Genomic DNA, 22,625 nt, shown 5'->3' on the forward strand with positions numbered 1-22,625 from the left:
ATATTATCAACATTTTAAAGTTGGCTTGAAAAAATTCAAAGTGCCCTGAAATGTGGTTCTTATTTTCTTACATTGGCAGAATTACATTAACTGTTATGAAGAACGGCAGAAACAAATTCACTAACTTTTTAAAAAAATCCCCCTCACATACTGGTAATATTTTAGTGGTAATATGAAGTTTTCATGTTAACTGCATATCAAATGCTTCCTGACCCCGAGCTCCTAGAATTTGTGTCTTTCCAAAATGCCAGTCCATATGAATATGCATGCTATTTTATTACCAAAAATTCAATGTCTGAGTTTGCTACTGATCAATGTCAGCAAAATATGTGTTCTCAAAGAATTCAGACAGAGAAAGTGACAGCATTCTATCAGTAATTCTTTTTTATATGATTATTTTGAGAGTTTCTACATTAAACACAATTTCTCTGAGACCCATTTAAAAAGGAACGTATGTCCCTAACCTACTGTTTGAGATCACCACTTACACTGATTCAAACTATGAAACTAAACTGCTTTAAAGAATTCCTCCTGATAAAAAAAACAAAAAAAAACAAAAAAAAAACACACACTTCTCTGTTATAGTAATTCCCACACAGTGATTTAGAAGTTGTATCTGAGACATTTTGTGCATCTCAATTTAGAATCTTTTGAAAATTCCACTTGCAAGCTGCAATTATTTGCTTCTGATTATGGCTAATTAAAACCGTAATTCCTTCTTGTTTTTATATAGCTGAATAATGCACATATCACTTCTTTTATAGTCTGTACTATCATTTAATGTCCGAATGATAGCTATCTATGACTGGACAATTGAAATGCAGGTCCAATTTATAAATGTTTTAATCCAACTATGGATAGTAGAATCTTCCATAAATTTTCCTCATTATGAGTTTTGAAATGCTATTAGAGTGGTCTAATTCCCCTGAAAGCCTAACTACTTCTACTTACTTTACATGCTTACCAAAGACTTATACTACCTAATTAATATGTTAATAAGAATAGAAATGTTAAAAGTAAAATAAGTATTATACTCTCTTCTATAGTTTCACAGAGGCATAAAGATTTTGTTTAACACATCCATTTGTCCTGTTTAAGGTTTCAGGCTCTGTATAACTATACTCCTAGGAATGAAGATGAGCTGGAGCTCAGAGAAAGTGATGTCATCGATGTGATGGAAAAATGTGATGATGGATGGTTTGTGGGTATGTGTACATTTCCTTTCAGACACATTTGGCCATTTTGTAATTTGCTTATGTTTGCTCCCTTGCACGGTTGGATGTGATAGTCAAGCTTTCTTTGATTTCATAATGCCTTTGATCTTTCACACATCCATATGCACTATGTAATCCCAAGGCAATTGCATTTTTAATATAGTTTAGTATTTACTGCTTCAGGTATACGTGATTTTCTGCTGGTTTTATTTCCAGTTCAACTGAGAGAAGAAAATTTCTTTAAATAGCACCAACCAGGAAAGACTGAGCTCTAAGAACAAAAACAACAAAACTGCTCCCTAGATGCAAAATACAAATACTCTGTTGAGTGGTAAATGTTAGTCGTCAGCGGTGAGGATCTAATCTGAGAAAACAAGATGAAATGAACAACTCACCCATGACTAGGTGTGCTGTAGGTGCCCTAAAACACCAGTGATTCACCTTAGCTTTAATGTGTGGTCCAAGTAGAAGTTCCATTCTTACCACTTAAAAAACAATCCCATTCTTACCGTCTTAAAAGAAAACTAGAGGTTTTCTGAGAAAAATTTTGTAGACAAGAGTATCATATACTAAGTCATAGAGGAAAGAGGTAAAGAGGAAACAGAGGCATAGGAGGATGGAGGAGACAAAAGATGAGGGAACAAGGGCTTTCTGTAGACAGGCCAACAGTGGGGAAATATAAGAGCAAAGGCCACATTAGCGGCCACAAGCCTCTGCCTCTGTTTATATTAATCCCCCATTCAGAAGACGGTAAAATGGCTTACCTACACAGGGATAAAGAAAATCAGTCATCAAACCAGGACAGTAAGTTCCAGAGGGTAAATGCAAAAGGGAAGTGTAGAGACCCTGTTCGCTCTGCGTGAGCTGGAAATCATAAGGAAGAATTTAGTCTAAGCACTAGCTTTTCCAAACAGTTTCAAAGAAATCATGTTATTCGAATCCAAAGGCGATCATAATGATGGCCGTTTATGCATTTGGTTTTACTCCTCATATTAGAAACATGCCCAGTGATAGAACCCCCGCCCACTAGTAGTGGTCTATCTGTTTTTTCTTTAGTGACTTGGTAAATAGTTCAAATTTTCTATATTTTATTAAGGACCCTGGCAGCGCTATTTGTAAATGAATGCTGTGGCGTTCGGCATGATCTTCCATGAGATCATAAAACTGGATGGTGATGGCATCCCCAATAAAGCCTTCACGTTACACCGTGCTGAGGAGCTGTGACAGACCTCCTGCTCACAGAACCAAGCCTTGCTGTGGTGCTTTTCCAGCCTGCCTTATCCCATGGCCAGCCGTATCCTAATTGAGAAGATTGTATTTGAAAATGTCACTTCCCAGATGCGCTTCCTATTCCGCTCCTCACTCCTGTCTGACAGCCTCGGTGATGGAGCCTCATCAGACTTGAGTGTCATTGTACTTAAAAGCCCACCTCCTCAGCAAGGCTGTCTCTCCCCTCAGACTGAGAGGCTGAGCTTTTCTGTTCAGCCCGGTGTGATGGAAGCACAGCATTTAAGCTCAAGGGGCAACAGAGGCATCAGGCAATACAGATAAAACTGCTTACTTTGTCTTCCTATCTCTTCAAGTGAGTTTTCTCTCTTTTCCAAACCCTGAGGGCTTGCTCTCTTAGTGAGTTTTCAAGCCCACATATATGAATTGACATTTCATGGCTGTTACCCCTCTTTCATTTATCACTTCTATTTTCAGGGACCTCAAGAAGAACCAAATTCTTTGGTACTTTTCCCGGGAACTATGTCAAGAGGCTGTGAATCACTCTCTCCATTATTTATGCTGCATTTCAGCACCACATCTGCATAACCTTGCCTGAAAGATCTCCACAGGCCTCCTGCTGTTATGCCTTCTGGTTTCCAATAGAAGTCACCCACCATCACCATCTCCATCTGCCACCAAACCACCAGCAATGGAACTGCTGCTGCAGTGGGGAGATTGGAGGATTTGCTTCCGTGTGAAAGTGCATATTCCTGCCGTCTGCTCTAAACTTTGAAAAGTCAATATGTGGCATCAGAAAGAAAATCATTACATTTAATAAGGGTAGAGTAGTTGAGGCAAAAAAGTAAGTGTCTCAAGGAGGCTCTCTTGTCCACTTTGAAAGATGTTCTCCCCTCAGGCAACCAGAAGATTGTTTATTACTACTTGCTGGGGTTTGCATTTTCACCTTCTTAGCTTGGCAGTATATTTTCCTTTCACGAGTTTGCCTAGTGTCCTGGTTTACACGATATGACAACTGTACTTCAGCTATTGTTTGCCTGCGCTTATATGTTGTAATATGCACAGTGATTACAAAATCTAAAGCGAGAGTAGGAAAGTTAATTCGAATGAGTGTGATTTTGTTGAATTGAACGTGAGTTTCAAATAGGAGTCTTCTCCTGCAGGATTTTTTTTTTTTTTTTTTGTACTTTTTAGAAGTGCAAACAATAAGTGAATAAGAGCCTTTGGTAATAATCAGGAGAATACAAGAGGTTTAGCTAGATTACAGAAAACTATTGTGTTGTAAAGTTGCATTGCTATTTTATATTAAAATGTAATAATCAGCATCATGAACAATGAGCTCTTAGTGTTTTATTTATCTGATAAAAGTTAAATAAAAGCAGTGTTAGTGAGAGGTGCAAAGAATCATTCTAACATAGACACTTGAAAGCATCTGTAAGCAATATTCATAGGTAAGATTTCACTGTGTGTACACATACACATTTGAGATTGTATGAGAACAGACAATCCATAAGATATGTACATTTTATGGAAATGTAAAAGAATCTCACATATTATTTTATAGAAATAGAGTACTTCAGAAGCATCACAAGTATTAAGGCTGGTTTTAGTAAGGATTATGATCAGTACAATTATTTTTACTATGATAATTATTTTTCTTCTCTAGAACTCAGAATCCTGGCTACATTTGAGGACAGGAATATGTTGAGCCTGATTTTCCTAGTGTGTGTAAAATATTTCCTCATAATACATGAGGCACTTTTTAGAGGCAATGTTAAATCATTCAGGTTAAATTTTCTGCCCTGAAGTAGAAACCTTGAAGATGATATTGGGACCTGAAAGATTTAATGTGGTTAACAGTGCCTGAATTACACATACCCCGAGAACTAGCTTTGTATTTCTTATGACTTTGCATAAGAACTATTCATATTTGGATCTTGAGCACCTTATAGACAAAACTTTTTATGGCATTTCTTCTGTGAACAGTGGTTGATCTTTTCACAATGCATGTAGACTCTAGAATTTTGTACATATGTTTGCTCATTTTTTGTATGGACTATTTAGTTGTTGAGAAAACAGGGGGATTTCCTAATTTGGTCTTTATCCTTCCTTTAAACTAAGCTAAAACACTTTCCACAGATTACCCTTTACATCTCCCACAAATCATCATTATGCCTTGACAGTGCAATTCTGTAAGACAGCACTTCTGCAAAAGTTTATGAACATAAAACATCTTAGCAGCCAAATTGAAATGTATATAAATACCAATTAGAGAGGAATTCCATTAGAAAGAAGGTAAAGAAACATCTTTGAGTAGCCTTGATTACTACCTTGATTACTGTCAAGTTCACAGCCAGCTTTATATTTTAAAGGCTTTGGGTTTGAAATTAGGTCAACTGCATGCAGCTTTGCTGATAAATAATGAATAACTACCTTTGATGCCATTTATGAGAAAAAATTCAATATCTGTTGCCTGTCATATTTAAGAAAAATTAATGTTTCTATTCTCTGTATCTGATTTTAAAAGGAAAAATATTCATACCTAGCTTTTAGGTAATTGACTTTGAATTCTTACAAGCAAAGGTCATTGTGTTTTTCTTGAATAGACATCTAATAAATTTTGCTTGGAAGTATACTTCAGTTTTTCTTCTTGACATTTATCCTTACATGAATTGTGTATTTTATCCCAATCTGTTAGATAAACCTCAGAGGAAATGCATTTGCTCTGTGTTCTCTTGACACACAAATGGAGAAAAGATGCATTTGCATCAGCTCAGAGAAGAAATATTTTTTAAACCCATCACCAAAGCTCATTTGCTAAATACTCCTTGGCTAAACATTGCTCTTCAGCTAAAACAACACATTTTAAGATATTTCTGCCTCAAAAATAGCTATTTTTCTAAGAAGAAGTTAATTACAAGAAGTTGTAAGCACTTTCCAAATTCACCTTTCTTCAGTTGCCCTAAAAAGCTTTATCACCATTGGCATGGCAGACTCTGTTAATACTCACAAGCTCTCAATGAATCTCAAACTATATATTGCCATTGGGTGTCATTCCTTTATCTCACATAGATACTAAGTAACTAGCTCTTCTAGTTGGATCCTTTCTAATAAAGCATAGTCCTTTCTGCTCTATGTGCTTCATCCCTCTTCCATATCTATCACTCACATATTCAGAAACACGTACGTTCCTCTGTTGGCAATTCAGTTATCAACAATGTCTTATCATGTTGCTTCATCCTAATACCCACCCTGATCCCCTCTGTTCCACTGGATAGTTTCCACTGTGTATTAGCTTTCCACAAAAACATGTTCCCTTTGTAGGAAGAACATGACCCATATTATTCTTTCGGCCCTGTTTTCATGAGAACATTTATGGGTAATTTAACTAGGTGAATCTGAATCTGATCAAATGAAGGATGCTGTTGGTGTACTCAGAGGTTGCTTGTCATTACCCTCTTCAAGAGAATCTGTTGCCAAGTGTTCGGCACGCTAAAAATATAAATCTGGGATTTTAAAACCACATGCATCAAAATCTGGATTCCCTTGTCCCACCTGAGAATTTATCATCTGCTTCTCTGTAGAGTCTGCTGAGATGCAACAGAAACTTTGTCAAAGCCCCGAGCTCCAGAATCCCTAAACAGCTTTTCATTTTGCCTAGACTTCTGTCACAGCCAGCCAGGCTCTGCTGTAGGGTCCAGAACAGCTACAGCCACAGTTCAGCCCTCCTGCTGTGCTTCCTCACTGTGAATGCCCGGATTCCGGGTAGAATGCATTTATTTCTGCTGCAAAAGTTGATGCTCAGTGACCTGTTTTACTTGATTTTATGTCAATGCACGATCATCAATACACACCAAAAATTCCTTAGTGCATCTCATTTATGCCACTGATGGCCACCTTGGTAGGTAGAGTAGGATCCATCGTCGTGAATCCAATACAACGACCCCGTAGAGCACCGTCTCTGCTCACCAGCCTCAATCTGCTGTGGACTCACATCTGTCCACTAACTGGCCAGCCAGGTCCGCGGAAGGGCAGCAGGAAGGGACCCTCATTATTTTATGTGCCAAATTTTAATCCCCCCTTTAGAGGGAGTACTACAAACGGGCATGTCCATTTCTTATTTGACAGGAAGCAGAAAGAACCTGTTTGAGTAACTGTTTCCATGATGGCCCACTGCTTGATCTCTGTGCGTAGGTGGTCACTTTGTGTGGCCTGATCATTTCTTCCCACTGTTTTCCAGATTGCAGCCACAAATTGATCAAATAGAATAAGCACTCGGTCAGCGTCTAAAAGCCTGTGTATTTAAAGGTTGAATTATTTCATCTTCCTTTCCAGATTGTAGCCTTCCAATAGTTGTTTGTGTAGCAATTATGATTTCAAATTATTTACTCATCGTGGATGATTGGTTTAGAGCACAAGCAGAGACTGGCATTAGCGGTAAACGGACTACACCAGGAACGGGCAAACTACAGCCTGTGGACCAAATTCAGCCCGCTGCCTGCTTTTACTTGGTCTGCAAGTTAAGAATGGTTTGTACAGATGAACATGGGCAATAAATTTGATGATAACTTTGAGCCCCAATTAAGTGAAATGCTGTCTCCCCAGAAAAAGAATCCCTTTCTTTTCACTGGTTGATCTATATTAGAAAAACTTTATCCTATTATTATTATATTTTGAATTTCATCAATTAAAAATGGGTGGAAAGTAGTTTTCTCTCTGTAATGTAAGTATGTACATAATACCCTCAATCTTGCCTCCTGGCCCACAAAACCTAAAACACTTGCTATATGTCCCTTTATAGAAAAAAAACCTGTGAACCCCTGGTCTATTCCAATTGTCAGCAACAAACCTAGAAAGTGACTAGAGGGAAAGGAACACTGAATGTCTGCTATGTCTGTCTGCTATATGTGTCATTTACGAGTATTCCATGTCTTTATCCTCACAACAAATCTAAGAGGAAATCTGCTCTGTGCCCATTTTATAGATGAGGAAGCTGAGGCTCTAAGACGTTAATACAAACTATGTGATGGAAATTGGATTCAAAACCTGGTATCTATCTACCAAGCTTGTACTCTTTCTTCTAAGCCAGCCAAGCCCGGTGCTAAACACTTTTGATCAGATTGTGCACTCCGAGTCAAACAACTACATCCATCCACCTCCCTCCCTCTCCACCACTTCCCTCTCACAAATTCTGCCATCATGACTGGCCAGGCACTTGCAACATTATCGAGCTGTGCACAAGATGATGAGAAACAGGTGTATGCCTTGCCCAGCACAACAGTGTTTCCCTGAGGAAAGCTAATTTGGGTTTCTAAAAGTACACGGTAACCAGTGAGGATATAATTTCAATTATTGACATGTCTCAGCTGAGCAGGAGCCTGCCCATGAGCTGTGATTCATGAAGATCCTAGAGGCTGTTGCCTATGAGTCACATTGGCAGCTGGTGGTGCTTTGGGAAATGCTTGCTATTGTGGAGCCATTTGGAGACAGGCAAGGCCAACATGATCTAAGAACATGGTGTGCTTACTGGACCTCTTTTCAGTATACAAATCCCCAGGACACACTAGCCATTCTTTGCTGGATGATGCGCTAAGTGACTGAGAGCTTTAGCTCACTGCTAAATTCAGACCCTCCGTAGCTCAGGAAAGTTCCATCTGAGCTCATGCACATACATATATCTTGACCCAAAAAACTTTCAGTACAAGACAGAAATCTGCCTAGTGAATCTTCACCTGTTCCTTTGGGGTTTCTTGTTTCACCCTTTTCCCTAAAATATAACGGGTGACTCAGTTGTCCTGGTGTCTTCCAAAAATAAGTGCCATTCCAAACAAAACTCTTGTTACCATTAACAACACACGTGGATGAGTGTCAAATCTTGCACTGATCATACAGAAAGCTTGAGAATGACTTTGTAAAGCATTTTTGTCTTTTTTAATTACACCAGCAACAGACGTATATTGTAAGAAAAATTAGAAAATATAAATGAGCAAAAAGAAAAAACATGTAATCACTAAGAGTCTCATTTAGGGTAAAGATTACTATTTGGAACATATACCTCCAGAGTGTTTTCTGCACATGTGTATTAGTGTGGTGTGTGTGTGTGTGTGCGTGTGTGTGTTTAGTATGTGAACAAAAGTAGAATCATACTGAACATATTATTTTACAACCTACATTTAACATTGAACAGGACTCTGAAATAAAGTGAATAAATCATGTTTCAAGTCATTTCAACATTACCAAGGTTTATAAAAATAGTGAGAAAAAGCCAAAGTCAATCTCCAGGATTCATGAAAATGCAATTAATACAAAGCCAAGAGGCAAGAACTACAGAATTACCACTAGGCTAGAAAATCTGTTGCAATCTGAGGAATTGGTAGAGGAAGGAAAGAAAAGATAGAGAGAAGAAAATAGTATTTATTATCTCCTTGCCATAAGCCATCACATGCATTAGGCATTTTTATAGCTAAGGGGTAGCTAAAGGAAGAGAGATATTAAAATGAGAAATGTATAAACTGCAGAGCAGTTGGATACAGCATCCAAACCATCCTGGGAGTTAGCTAAGTGTACAAGTGTTGAATCAAAACTGAGAGAACAGATAATAATTTATTTTGAAAGTAGATACATTCCAGAAAAGTTAGATCTAAAATATTTTCATAATGTATAACACAGTGCTTCTCACCCAGGGTGATTTTGTCCCTCTCTTAGGGGACATAAGGCAATGTAGGGAGACATTTTTGGTTGTCACAAATGTAGGTGCTCTTGGCATCTAGTGCATAAAGGCCAGGGATGCCAGGAGTAAGACTGTCGGTGAGGTTGGACAAGGTACTAACTAAACAAGTGCTTACAGATAAATATTAAACTGTGGAAAATCTCTTTGAGCAAAATGGGGCCTCTGTGAAAGCATCTAAGCCTGATACTGAAGCCCATCCAGGGCAGAGAGGCTGATCTCTCCTATGGTGGAGTCAAGGGCTGGGCATGGGAGGGTAGATTAAGTGCAGAAATCGGTCACCTCATCAGAGGTCCCATGGATGGTAAGGAGAGACTTCACCTCCTTCCCAAAGACACACAGACGGTAGGGAACTTATAACAAGACTAGCCTGAGCTCTGAGTGAGAAGTTGACAGTGCCACCTCCTTAGGCTTCCCTTGAGGCATCCAACTGTGCCCCTCTAATTATTCACACCATCTACAATATGAGAGTCACACCTATGTTCCTGGTGAATAAAAGGGTGGGAATATTCTCTTCTCTAGTCAACATTTTTAGTAATAGTGACTGTGTTTAAATACAAAACGAGGAGCTTAGTCCTTGTTATGGGCTGAATTGTATCTCCCCAAATTCATGTGGAAGTCCTAACCCCCAGTACCTTAGAATGTGACTATGTTTGGAGATGGGGCTTTAAAGAGGTAATTAAGTTAAAATAAGATCATTGGATGGGCTCTAATCCAATATGACTGGTGTCCTCACATGAAGAGGAGATTAGGACACAGATAAGCACAGAGAGAAGACCATGTAAAGACTCAGGGAGAAGATGGCCATCTACAAGCCACGGAGAGAGGCCTTCAGAAGAAGCCAACCCTGCTGACACCTTGATCTAGGACTTCTGGCCTCCAGACACTGTGAGAAAACAAATTTCTTTAAGTCACTCATTCTGTGGTATGTTGTTATGGCAGCCCTAGGAAAACAGTACAGTCCTTCTCTTCTCCCCAGTTGTTGATGGGTGATAAATACAGAAAAAATATCTTGCCCCAGAGGGTGACAACACGGAAATTCCCCATCCTCCCACCCCCATCCTCAATTTGAAATTTGCATATAAAAACAAGATATAACAGAGGATAACTGTTAAATAGTTCAGCTTATGCCTTCACAGAGAAGAGAACCCTCTCCCCTACACATACCACACACACACACACGCACACACGCACACACTCATGCACATAAAGAGACACCCCAATAAAAAATAACCAGTGGTATACTCAGTAATGCAGAAAAAAACTCTAGTTCCCGACGGGTAAAATTTTACCAAGATCTTCTTACTCGCTGTTAATTACACACAAACTTGCACAGACTAGGAAACTCACCATCAGGCCATCCTACAGCAGAGGCTCTGAGTCTACAGGAGTATCCTTCATAGGGAGATGAGTCCTTATCTCTGATCTTAACTGTCTCCATTGCCTTTTACATGACTGCACATTAATCAGAGCCCAGTCAGTACCTCCAGTGAGTTCAGTAATAAAATACTTTACGGAGTCATTAAACAACATTTTGCTGAACCTTTAGAAGATAAGACTAGGTATTGATGCACCATCTCCTTCTGACAAATTGGCTGAACTCATCTGAGTGGCTGAAGCTCTCTGTATGGGGTCTATTGAGAAGATATTCAAAGACTTTTAGGTCTCCATAGGTTCCAGGGATTTCTGGATTATTCTCTTGTTAACCTTTCAAAACCCTGGGTTCCCAAGTTTTGCAAAGGCTGCTTCCATGATGGCTACACCCTCAATGAGAAGCACAGAACATTTCTAAATTATAATTGTACAACGTGGAAAGGGTGAGCTGAGGAGACAAAAAAGAGAAAGGACACAGATACCGATGTCTCTTCAGATGATGCCTCGGGCTCTCAGGCTCCTTTGAGATTTCTAGTTGGCACCTAATTCCACAAGACCAGACTATTTGATCTACTTTGTTTCACCGTATGTTCTCAATGATCTTCTTCAAGAAGTAATCTCAAATACACACTCAAGAGACCCTTCAAAGGAAGTGTCAGCAGGCTGCTAGTTTTCTTCCCACAAGGGACAGAAGATAGTACTGAAACACTCAATCAACTCTGTTTGCCAGTGAGTAAACATCTATTTATCTATCTATCTATAGATATTTAGATATATATATAGAGAGAGAGAGAAAGAGAGAGATATGCACTATGATACATACGGACAGTTAAAATACAAAAAGGTAGAAAATGAAAGCTAATGGTATCAGAAGTTGTTGACTGGATACTCATGAAATATCAATGTTTTTCCTAAGGGTGTAAGTATTGATAAGGTCATGATGAGGTATAGGCTCAAGAATTTATAGATAATACTTATCCTGGAAAAATTCCCTTGGACAAAAAATGGCAAGGAATCAGCATACCTTTTCTAAAAACTCACTCACTATTCTTTAACTATATCAACTAAAATTGGTCTCAGAATTAGATTGGCATAAACATTGATTTTATTGGGTCTCTAATGCAATGCCAACCCGTAGCACTTTTTTACTTTTGTTGCTCAAAAAACTCTAGCCTATATTTGAGCCAGTACCCCTGGGCTTTTCTGCAAATGAGTTTTGATACAAGGAATAGGATATCAAGACCACACATTCAAGGCATCCTGGCTTGAAGATTCCTGACTGAATGCTGCCGACTTCTCAACTAAGCACCCCTGGGGCCTGAGACACAGAGCTCTGACACAGCAAGATATTTTTTGATCATTCCACTGAGCTCATTTTGGTGACTCAATATCGATAGAAGATGTTTAATTCAAAATGGTGAGCATCTTTGCATGTGTCTGTTGGCCATCTGTAGGCTTACTTTTTTAGTAAGAATACCCCCTTCAAAGGCTGCTCCTGTACAAACAAAGCAGTTGTTAGATAGCTTATCAGAGTTACTGATAGTGTAGGTTTCTGCCTAGAATTACTGGCATTTTCTCCCCAACTCTTCACTAAGAAAGATAGTTATTGGCAGACAGAAATGAGTTAGAATTAGCAAGCTGATCTTTGACCTACTCCCTAGGAAAAACACTGTACTACTTGTTCAAAGTATTTGTAATGAGGCCCCTAACATATAATCTTCTCTCCCTCTCCCTCATTCTCTTTCTCTCCTTCTCTCTTCTAATGAAAGAATCTCAAAATGCTTATGAACTCTGAGCTAGTGCTATCTACTCTTCCCATCCACCCAACATCCCTCAACGCACACCGCTATGCCTTTGGTCAGTTGTCAGATGATATGACAACATGCTTAGCAGACATCTGCCCCGGGATTAACGGGCTTGGTATTTCTTTCACTATTAAAGATAAATTGCTAGACAGCTGTATTGAAAACCACAGCATACTTCTCAACACTGATGATGCATAGATGAAATGACCTATTTTCTAAATGGGGTCGTGAATAATATTCCTACCTCAGGAGCTATTTTTCCCGGCAAGAAAAGATTTAAAGAAACAACAAAGACCACAGTGTAAACTTCAAATCCAAATGTAGCTAAGCCTCCTTTTTGACTGTGTGTGGGTGTTGATAATGACATATTATTTGAGGATCGCTCTGGAATTCAGAATTTACCAAAAGAAAAAGTATAATAGAACGAATGCCTTGCTTTGCCAACACAAATCAGTAAAACAGTATGAAAAGCATATTGTTCAAATTCAGACTCAGGTTTCTAAGGAAGTGGCCCTGAACTGGTGACAACTTCAGTTAGCTTGCAAATGGATACAATTTAAAAAATCACATAATGTTTGAGGAGTAAAGGAGATAAAAATATAAAAGCAGAATTGAACACATAGTTGGCACTAAATAAAAGCTAGTTCCCTGCCCTTCTTTTCCTTTTGAAGTTACCATTTTCACTGATTTAATTAGCCTTAAACATTTGGATTTACTTGTAAATGCTCCTCTTGGCTGCACTACCAAGTTTTAGGGTCTAGATGTTTGAAGAGGACAGTCAGAATAGAGCGTTAAAAACTGTTTTTAATTAATAAGATTTTTAAAGCATATATTGTACCATATAAAACAGGAGGTATTGTAATTTTTCATATAAGCTAATTGTTCTTAAGAAGGAAGTGACATAAAAACAGAGTTAGAAGCTAGAAATAGAAAAAGAACAGAGCAGGAAATGTGGATAAAGTGCTACCAGCCATAAGCTATTTTGACGGTTCCAACACAGAGATCTAGTCTATCTGCAGAAACCATAGTGGGACTGGGGGTGATGGATATATTATACAACCAAAACAGAAGCCTAGAGCGCCATTATAGGGCCCTGAATTTTCCTCATGTGATCTGTGACATTGAAAGTTACTGAAATGGCCAAAAGGTCAATATCCTCATTGGTAAAATGAAGAAAATCAATTGAATCATCAAGTTCCTTCCATTTCTAAACTGTCCATGAAATCTTTAGGGGAAATGTTTTCCTGAAATACCAGCAGACTGAGTGGCAACTGGATATGGATCTCAAAGAAATGGAAATTCAAAAACATTGGTTCTGGGGCAGAGAAATTCTGCCCTTGGGGAGGGAACAGGAATTAGTGACTTGAGGCCAGACAATGAGCTCAGTCTCCTTTGTGGGAAGATTCATACAGCACAAAACAAAGGGCAGGAGGAGACAGTTTTTTTTAAAAGATAAAGACAAAATAAACATGGAACTATTAAGCATATAAATAATTATTCAATCTCAGGAATCAAAAATAAAATGTTATTATTTTTTATCTAGCAAATTGGCAACCATGCAAAAGTTCATTTCCTTATCATGTTTGTGGGAATAAATTTACATTTTATCAATTTAGATAAAATTTTTCAATGACAATTTGACAATTCATAACAAAAACTTGTAAGTACCATATATTCATTGCTAATAATGCCATTTCACTGTATTTATTCTACATATATATAATAATATATTTAATAATATATAATAATAAATATAAATACATATATTTCTAATATATCTTTATTATTTCTATAGATTTATTCTATATGTATTTAGTCACCACAAATTATGAATGAGTTCAAATTTTTAGCTACAAATATGATTGTGATGTTATTTCTGACATCAAATAATTATAAAAAACCTAAATATCTAACAATAGGGGAATTGTTAAATTGTGGCACTTTTTACTATAGAATACCATGTAATCATTTTAAAAAGCCTCATGGAACAATATTTAATGATGTATAAACATGTTCACAATTAATTGTTAAGTGAAAAAATGCTACAAAACAATGTGATCCCATTTGTGTAAGAATGTATATTTTTACATATGCCTAGATAATAGAGGGGTGTGTGTGTACCTAAAACAAATGTATTAGGTTTGTCCTATGAAATCACAATTTTATAAGACAAAAACAGTCAAATACCAGTCATTTCATAGGGTTCAACCTAACACATGACTGTATAGACACCGAAATAAGACTAGAAAAATATTCACAAAAATGTTGACTATGGCCATATCTTCAGTGATTACTTTTATTTTTTTAACTTTTTATAATTAAGATGTATTTCTTTTGATATAAAGAAAAAGTTGTAATGAAGTCAAAGATTTAATTTACACCCAAGTTAAAAAAGCCTAAAATATGTAATTTCTTAACTACTGTGGCTTTCAAATCGCCACCTTCTGGTTAATAGAAATATATATATATACATACACATAATCTGTGTATATATATTTATAACAAAATATGTATTTATGTATTATGTAAATACATATGTAAAATTAATCAAATGTCTAACCCTGTTTGAGTGCAATCTGTTGCAAAGATTTAGGCACTCATATTAGGAAAGAATCACTCATCAGGATGAAAATGCTTAGCCCTTCTGAACAGCCTCCCCTCCTATGCTTCCTTCCCAAGACAGCTCCCAGATGAATGCGAAGAAGGAGGGTTTAATGTCCTCATGTTAGTGGGAAAGACCTGGGGTCTTGGGCAGGATGTCCTCTACCTCTTCTGGTCTCCAGGGCTGTGTCCCTTGTCCCCTGGGGGTCTCCTGGCCTTCAGGGCTGAAATCTGAGGATGGTGTAACTGGCGACCTGATCGCCCTTGGTTTGCTCAGGATGGTCACTTCCTGGCTGACTCAGCCTCATGTTAGCTTCTGCAGGCTGCAGACTCCTGAACATCTGTCGTGCCCTTCCTCCAGCCTCTGCTGTGGGGTCACCTCACCTTACCATCATGTGCGCTACTGTAGATTCCTCACTTCTCAATTCTGCATCCCCATCGGACAAAGAATGACAGTAGCTTGGCAAAACTAAACCCCAGGGCCCCCTCTCTGCCTGATCACACTGCTTTGCCCAGCTTACTTTGATGTGCCTGAGGTCCAGACTCTCTTGAAGTTAATTCACCTGAAATCATAGGCCTCTGGGGGGGAAATCAAGAGACACCTGACTCTCTTCATTCTTCCTCTCCTTCTCCATCTTTCCTCCATTTCCCAGGACAGAACATGGCCCAGCTTTGCTTTTACTTCCACTATACCCAGCCCCTCCCCACACCTACTCCGCTAAATATGCCGCGCTCTCTCTCTGCACTATTAAAAAACTCTCTGAACAGAGGCATCTATGCTCAGTTATTAATCTGATAATGGGAAGTAGGAAGCCTTTCTCAAGAGATAGCTTGCAAAAACAATGGTTTATATCCTTCTGTTTTTCAATCATATAATATTAATAATATTATATGATTTTATGGTCTTTCTCTTGGCATTTCTCCTATAAAAATTATATGTAAATGAATACTGAGGGCAGAAGTGGCAAAGGTTTTTGACTCAAGAAAGGAAAAAATTAAATATTTTTAAACTGTATCTCCATTATAAAGTTATTTAAGAAAAAGAGTCGGCCTAAGGACGTACCCAGATAAAACAGACACCAGGAAAAGGTGAACTGAGACTTGGAGGACGCTAAAAGTTAATGAAGGTAATTAGAAACCAGTGCAAAATATAGACAAAATTTGAGAGATAAGAACTAAAATGTCCTGTGTACTTATAATATGATATTTCTCTACATACTCGAGTTTCTTCAGACAGAAATAATTATGCTACACACACACACAGTCTTCCTGCTACGGGCATAAAACTTCCTGGAAACCAAGATAAATAATCAAGACACCAATGTCTGTAGTTTATTTCTCTACCGTCTTGCTCCAGAAAGGGTTCCAAGCAGCTGACAGGGGTAACTCTCACCCTACAGGAAAAATGAATGGTATATGATTAAGGAGCTTCAAAAAAGAAAAGACTGTTTCTTCATTTTAGAAGCATTTAAAGGTGTAAACTCTCTAGTTCACACAGAAGAAGAATTAAGAAAGGAAAGAAATGTTGAAAATAATATAGCTTTGTAAAGAAGATAAACCGAGGTACGGAAGAAAGTGATGATTTAATCAAGGAAAGCGTGTTGTAAGAGTGTATGGGACAGACATAGAGATCAGACTTGTGGTTGCCAAGGGATGGGGGGAGGGAGAGGGATAGAATGGAAATTTGGGGATGGTACATGCAAACTATTACATTTAGGATGGATAAACAACAAGGTCCTACTGTACAGCACAGGGAACTATATCCAATCACCTGGGATAAACCATAATGGAAAAGAATATTAAAAAAAGAATATATGTGTGTGTAAAACTTAGTCACTTTCCTGTACAGCAGAGGTTGGCACACATTGTAAATCAACTCTACTTCAATAAAAAATTAAATAAAATAAAACAATTCAAAAAAGAGTGTGTAGGAAGTGAGCTGGGTGGCACAAAGCTTTAAGAAGACGACCCTGGAGGCTTTAGAGGGAGCAAGATGGAAGCCAAGAAGCCAGCAGCCATGCTGGTCCAGGTGGGGGGAAAGATAGTCTAAATTTTTTTTTTTTTTTTGGCTGTGTTGGGTCTTCGTTGCTGCATGCGGTCTTTCTCTAGTTGTGGCGAGCGGGGGCTACTCTTCGTTGCGGTGCACAGGTTTCTCATTGCAGTGGCTTCTCTTGTTGCGGAGCACAGGCTCTATGCGCGCGGGCTTCAGTAGTTGTGGGCGTGTGGGCTGAGTAGTCGTGGCTCGCGGGCTCTAGAGCGCAGGCTCAGTAGTTGTGGCGCACGGGCTTAGTTGCTCCGTGGCATGTGGGATCTTCCCGGACCAGGGATCGATCCCGTGTCCCCTGCACTGGCAGGAGCATTCTTAACCACTGCGCCATGAGGGAAGTCCCCAGGATAGTCTAAATTAAGGCAGCAGCAGTGGAATACACGTGAGAGGGGTTATAAAAATAAAATAAGCAAGACTTGGCCAATGATTGGATTAAGGATGGAAGGAAGTGGTGGGGTCCATGACAACTATGAGGCTCCAAGCCAAGCCAACTGCAGGAATGATAAAAACAATATGAGAAATGGCCCACTTCCAGTCTTGCTCTTAAAGCAGAATGATGGTAATTTATTTTCCACATACAAGTTTTCTGTGATAGCAATATCAATAGACGTAAAAGTAAAGAAGGAAAATTTTAAAAATTCAAAAATTTGTTCTGAATCAGTACATTGAATAGCAGTAAGAAGGACTCTAATTTAGAACATGTTTGTCATTTCTTATCTTCAAAGGATAAAAGAAATCAGAAAGATAAAACACTGACTTAACCAAAAGGTTTTGAATTTACAAGTGTCATTTCACATTGAGTTTATACACCTTGTGGATTGCTTTATTCTTGCATAGTTATCTAAGTACTTTTTGCTCCAAGTGGTAGTTGAGTTGAATTCTGATTAGTAGTTGAGTTTTTTGGGTTTTCTTGAAGTTTATTCTTTTGGTAGAAATAATGTAAAAGCTATATGTAGACTGTTATCCAACATGGTACCAGACTAGGATGTTTGGAAAATCAATGTTTGATTAACAATTATCATCTGGAGGGGACTTTACTCATATAACTACTCAGATGTATAAAGAAAGTCGTAGCTTCCTTATGTTCTTTTTTTTTTTTTTTTTTAAAGAAATTCACGTTCTTTTATTTATTTATTTATGACTGTGTTGAGTCTTCGTTTCTGTGCGAGGGCTTTCTCTAGTTGCGGCAAGTGGGGACCACTCTTCATCGCGGTGCGCGGGCCTCTCACCATCGCGGCCTCTCTTGTTGCGGAGCACAGGCTCCAGACGCGCAGGCTCAGTAATTGTGGCTCACGGGCCCAGTTGCTCCGTGGCATGTGGGATCTTCCCAGACCAGGGCTCGAACCCGTGTCCCCTGCATTGGCAGGCAGATTCTCAACCACTGCGCCACCAGGGAAGCCCTATGTTCTTTAACTGATCTAATCTTTTGCATGTATTTTTTTATTGAGACGTAATTCACATACCGTGTCCCTTTTAAGTGTCCAATTGAGTGGTTTTTAGTATATTCACAAAGTTGGGCAGCCATCACCACTGTCTGATTCCAGAACATTTTTGTCACTCCAAAACGAAACCTTTATTCCCGTCTTGCTCCTAGGTTCTTCATGACCTTTTTTTTTTTTTCTTAGATTCCATATATATGTGTTAGCATACGGTATTTGTTTTTCTCTTTCTGACTTACTTCACTCTGTATGACAGACTCTAGGTCCATCCACCTCACTACAAATAACTCAATTTCGTTTCTTTTTATGGCTGAGTAATATTCCATTGTATATATGTGCCACATCTTCTTTATCCATTCATCTATTGATGGACACTTAGGTTGCTTCCATGTCCTGGCTATTCTAAATAGAGCTGCAATGAACATTTTGGTACATGACTCTTTTTGAATTATGGTTTTCTCTAGAGAATGGACTTGAGGATATGGGGAGAGGGAAGGGTAAGCTGTGACCAAGTGAGAGAGTGGCATGGACATATATACACTACCAAACATAAAATAGATAGCTAGTGGGAAGCTGCCGCATAGCACAGGGAGTCAGCTCGGTGTTTTGTGACCACCTAGAGGGGTGGGATAGGGAGGGTGGGAGGGAGACGCAAAGTTGCTGCTTTTGTTATAAAGCAGCAAATAACACACCATTGTAAAGCAATTATACTCCAATAAAGATGTTAAAAAATAAAAAAAATAAAAATATAAAAACAATGAAACCTTCACCCATTAGCAGTCACTCCCCACTCTCCCCTCCCCCGAGTCCCTGGTAACCTCTAATCTACTTTCTGTTTCTATGCATTTGCCTATTTTAGCTATTTCGTACCAGTTGGATCATATACTGTGTAACCAACCAAACTTCCCCTATGAACTCTTACCCCATTGGGTGGCAGTAAAAATTTACTTTAGCTCAAATTTAGCAATTAATATCTCAGATGTTTCCAGTTTAAGAGAACTTAATTTTGGTAAAGACTCATTAAGCTTAAAGTACACTCAGTAACGGATTGCTTCTCCCCGTCCTTCTTCCTTCCCATGTTGATCTGGGTACAGCAGAAACCTGAGGAGTCCTAGCACTGGTGGGAGGGGGAGCTGTCCTCCTCTGCTGGCCTCAGCACAGTAGTGGCCTGACAACGCTGGCCTCTGGATCTGTGCCGCTCGGCACAACTGGTCCCAACTGGACTCTTGGCAGACGACGGCTTCCCTTGACGCTGACATCTGAGCCCGACACTGCCTTCAGCCACCCAGATCACTGCCCACGGCAGCCTCCTCTTGCCAACTCCTGGCCTCTGCCAGCTCACGATCCTCTGTGTCCACAGTGACGGTGGGCCTGGGCCTTTTTTCCCCCACTGTCCACCCTGTGCCTGTCATAGAGTCTAGCATATAGTAGGCACTCAACAATATGTTTTGAATGGGTGAATAAATCCTTCAAAGTTCAGCTAAAATATTATCTCCTCTGTAAACCTTTCTTTAATGCTCCCACCCCTCCTCACCCTCCACTGCTTGTTCTGTGCTCCCATGACAAGTGAGTCTTGCTGCCAGTGGAGCATTTTCAGGCTGTATTATAAGCCACTGTATGTGTATCATCTCTCATACGTTATAAATCTCACCTGTCCCTCACTGCCCGGGGAGAAGCTTCCCAAGGCCTCCCTCGTATCCTTGCCACATAAAAGGTATGCTCAATAAACATTAAAAGTAATTGAAGTCTTGTCATTTTTAATTAGCTAGATTTCTTTTCAAAAATAACATGCAAATTTTATAAAATAACCACATGAGTATAAAATAAAAAGAAGTCTCCGTTCAGCCCCAAACAGTTTCAAGTAGGCTCCTGTCTATGGGAATTTATGTTGTTCCCAGTATTTTGCTCTTCAGGTTTATTTTTAAATAAGTATTTAAAGTATTGTATAATCATCTGAGCTAGTAAAGAAGAAAATTGACACTAGAGGTTCCGAAGCGAAGAAGGACAAGAAGGGATTAAAGGCAGAGAGAATCACATTTGCAGAATCATCGACAAAAGGATGAAAAGGCAAGTAGGGACCTTGATGACTAGAAATTTGAATTTCATCCTGAAGCCAAGGACAAACCCTGCTTAATCAGTTTTCTATTGACATATATGTATCTCAGCTCTCCAGTGGGATTGAAGTCGCTCCAATAGGAACTTGAATTTTTCTCCACTGATGACCTGATACCACGTGCCTATGGATGGTTTCTGACATAATTCAGACCCCAGAAAACATAAATCCAGGCACTCCTGGGTTCAAGAAAATCCGGAGGTAGTGGTACTGAACTGAGAAGCTCACATTGTGTACTGTGTACAGAGTTGGGGAAAATCCTTTACCATTCTTAGCATATCAAAGTTTCATGTGTTTCCTCCACAGTCATTTCAGGATTTTACACACACAGTGTCCCCTTAGAGGAGGTTTAGGGAAAAAAAGAGAGGCAAGCAAGGCATTCTCCCCACTAAATCGGTGGAAAGGTTTTTTCAGGGCAGTCTCCCCCGAACCAGAAGTGCTGTCGGTCAAACTAAAAGATGGAGAACACGAGTTGAGGTTTTGAGAACCGAGGCCTCCCAATAGAAGCAACAGAGTGCCATGGTTCTGAGCACTGGTTCTGAACCAAGCTGCCTGGATTCAGACCACAGCTCCACCATTTACTGCGTATCCTGGACAAGTTACATGTGCCCTCTGTTCCCTTGTAAACTGCAGTCATTACAGGGCCTACCCGTCAGGGCTGTGGCGGGCACTGAATGAGTGGATACGCGTGTGAAGGGCATTAGAAGAGGTCCTCACTGTCACCACCCCCGCCGTCACCCATCGCTCTCTGTTTTCCTTGACAGAAGACTAGATGCTCATCCCCCTTCCACTTGGCCTCCTTTTCAATAAGCATCGTTTCAGGGCCTTCTGTTTTATCCCAGGTAACCATTTCTTTTATACTGTAATTAGGAAATGAAGAATCCAAATACCCACAGAGATATTAGTAGTAGACAGAAAGACAACTTCATTTTCTCTTTTCTTTGCATAATGCTTTTCCAAACTCCAGCCCAATCGACACCACCCTGCTCTAGGGCAACACCAGCAGAATGGACTAAAGGCCCCCAAACAAAGGGTGAACATGAATGAAACTACTCCTGGCTTCCCTTTATTGGTTGATGACACTCCAGCCTCTGACCCGAAGGTCCTAGAACCCTGTTCTAAAAATAGATATAGACCATATGGAGATTTGGCTCCTGTTCATAAGCAGAGGCTTCTTTGAAAAAGAAAAGATTATGTCATTTTACAATCCTATCAAGTTATACAACCCTGGCTGATTTCTGGAAATACATTTGCCGTTGAAGGCATGAGGCAAGCCCCTTTTTAAATTATTGCAAGCAATCTGTGGAAGCATGATGCCAGCACCCCCTCTCAGAAGCCTCATTGAGAGCGTTGGTGCTCAGAGGCTGCTAATTGCTGGCCGCCTTCCATCCTCCTCCTGCAAACACCACACCATATTTGTCTCTCAGCTGTCACTATTTGTTAGGGACCTATAAAAAGAGAAGATGCTTTCATAGCAACCACTGTGAAAAAGTAGAATGCTACCTTCCCCTCCCCCCCCAAAACAAGCCTAATACGAGGAAAGAAAGGAAAAGGAACCTTACAAAGTTACATGTGAAAGTCAAAATGATAACCCAGTATGGAAAGTTTCAAAACTGCTGGCTGCCTTTGGCTTGGGGAAATAAAAGAAAAAACTCTCAAGAAGCTTTCAGAAGCCAGCTGCCAACAGATTAAAAGGCGACTAGAAATGATCTCACTGCCATTTGCAGACGTCTGGTCACACGGATATCTGCAAGATAACCAAGAATAATCCAGTTACGTTATTCGACCTTATTTCCTTGGAGAATGCTTTGGGCTTCAGCTTGCTATTTTTAGTCTTCAGTGTCAGACACCATGGGAAGTCATCGCCAAGGCAGTTCAAGGATTACATGTTCATCCAGAACAGGTAAAATTTCTGGAAACCAAAATCACTGAAAAAGCAGCTGGAGATCAAAGCATTCAAGAGATTCTGGAAAGGAGGAGGAGTGGGAAGACAGGGTTTTTTGTTGACAACTGCAGAACAGCCTGGATGGATGCTACATTATAGACAGAAAAACGTCATATCTGTAAAGAGAGCAGAA

General features: G+C 39.4%; 2 protein-coding genes across 43 annotated transcripts in view; one reads left to right on the forward strand and one right to left on the reverse strand.

Annotated features, from left to right (window-relative positions):
- SORBS2 (sorbin and SH3 domain containing 2) overlaps nucleotides 1-5,076 on the forward strand; it is a 202,842-nt gene extending 197,766 nt beyond the window's left edge. For all 39 annotated transcript variants that reach the window (XM_082444742.1, XM_082444762.1, XM_082444740.1 and 36 more), the window contains 2 exons: nucleotides 1,099-1,205; nucleotides 2,919-5,076. In XM_082444742.1, the coding sequence (XP_082300868.1) occupies nucleotides 1,099-1,205; nucleotides 2,919-2,980 (169 nt within the window). In that variant the 3' untranslated portion in view covers nucleotides 2,981-5,076. The remainder of the gene's footprint in view (nucleotides 1-1,098; nucleotides 1,206-2,918) is intronic.
- CFAP96 (cilia and flagella associated protein 96) overlaps nucleotides 1-22,625 on the reverse strand; it is a 183,967-nt gene that overhangs the window by 28,497 nt on the left and 132,845 nt on the right. The window contains exon 7 of one of the 4 annotated variants that reach the window (XR_014258393.1): nucleotides 16,012-16,059. The exons of the other annotated variants lie outside the window; for them this stretch is intronic. The gene's annotated coding sequence lies outside the window, so the exon portion shown is untranslated. The remainder of the gene's footprint in view (nucleotides 1-16,011; nucleotides 16,060-22,625) is intronic. 4 annotated transcript variants of the gene reach the window in all.

The sequence above is a fragment of the Balaenoptera physalus genome (genome assembly GCF_965194825.1).
Source record: "Balaenoptera physalus genome assembly, chromosome: 21".
NCBI classification, from domain to species: domain Eukaryota; kingdom Metazoa; phylum Chordata; class Mammalia; order Artiodactyla; family Balaenopteridae; genus Balaenoptera; species Balaenoptera physalus.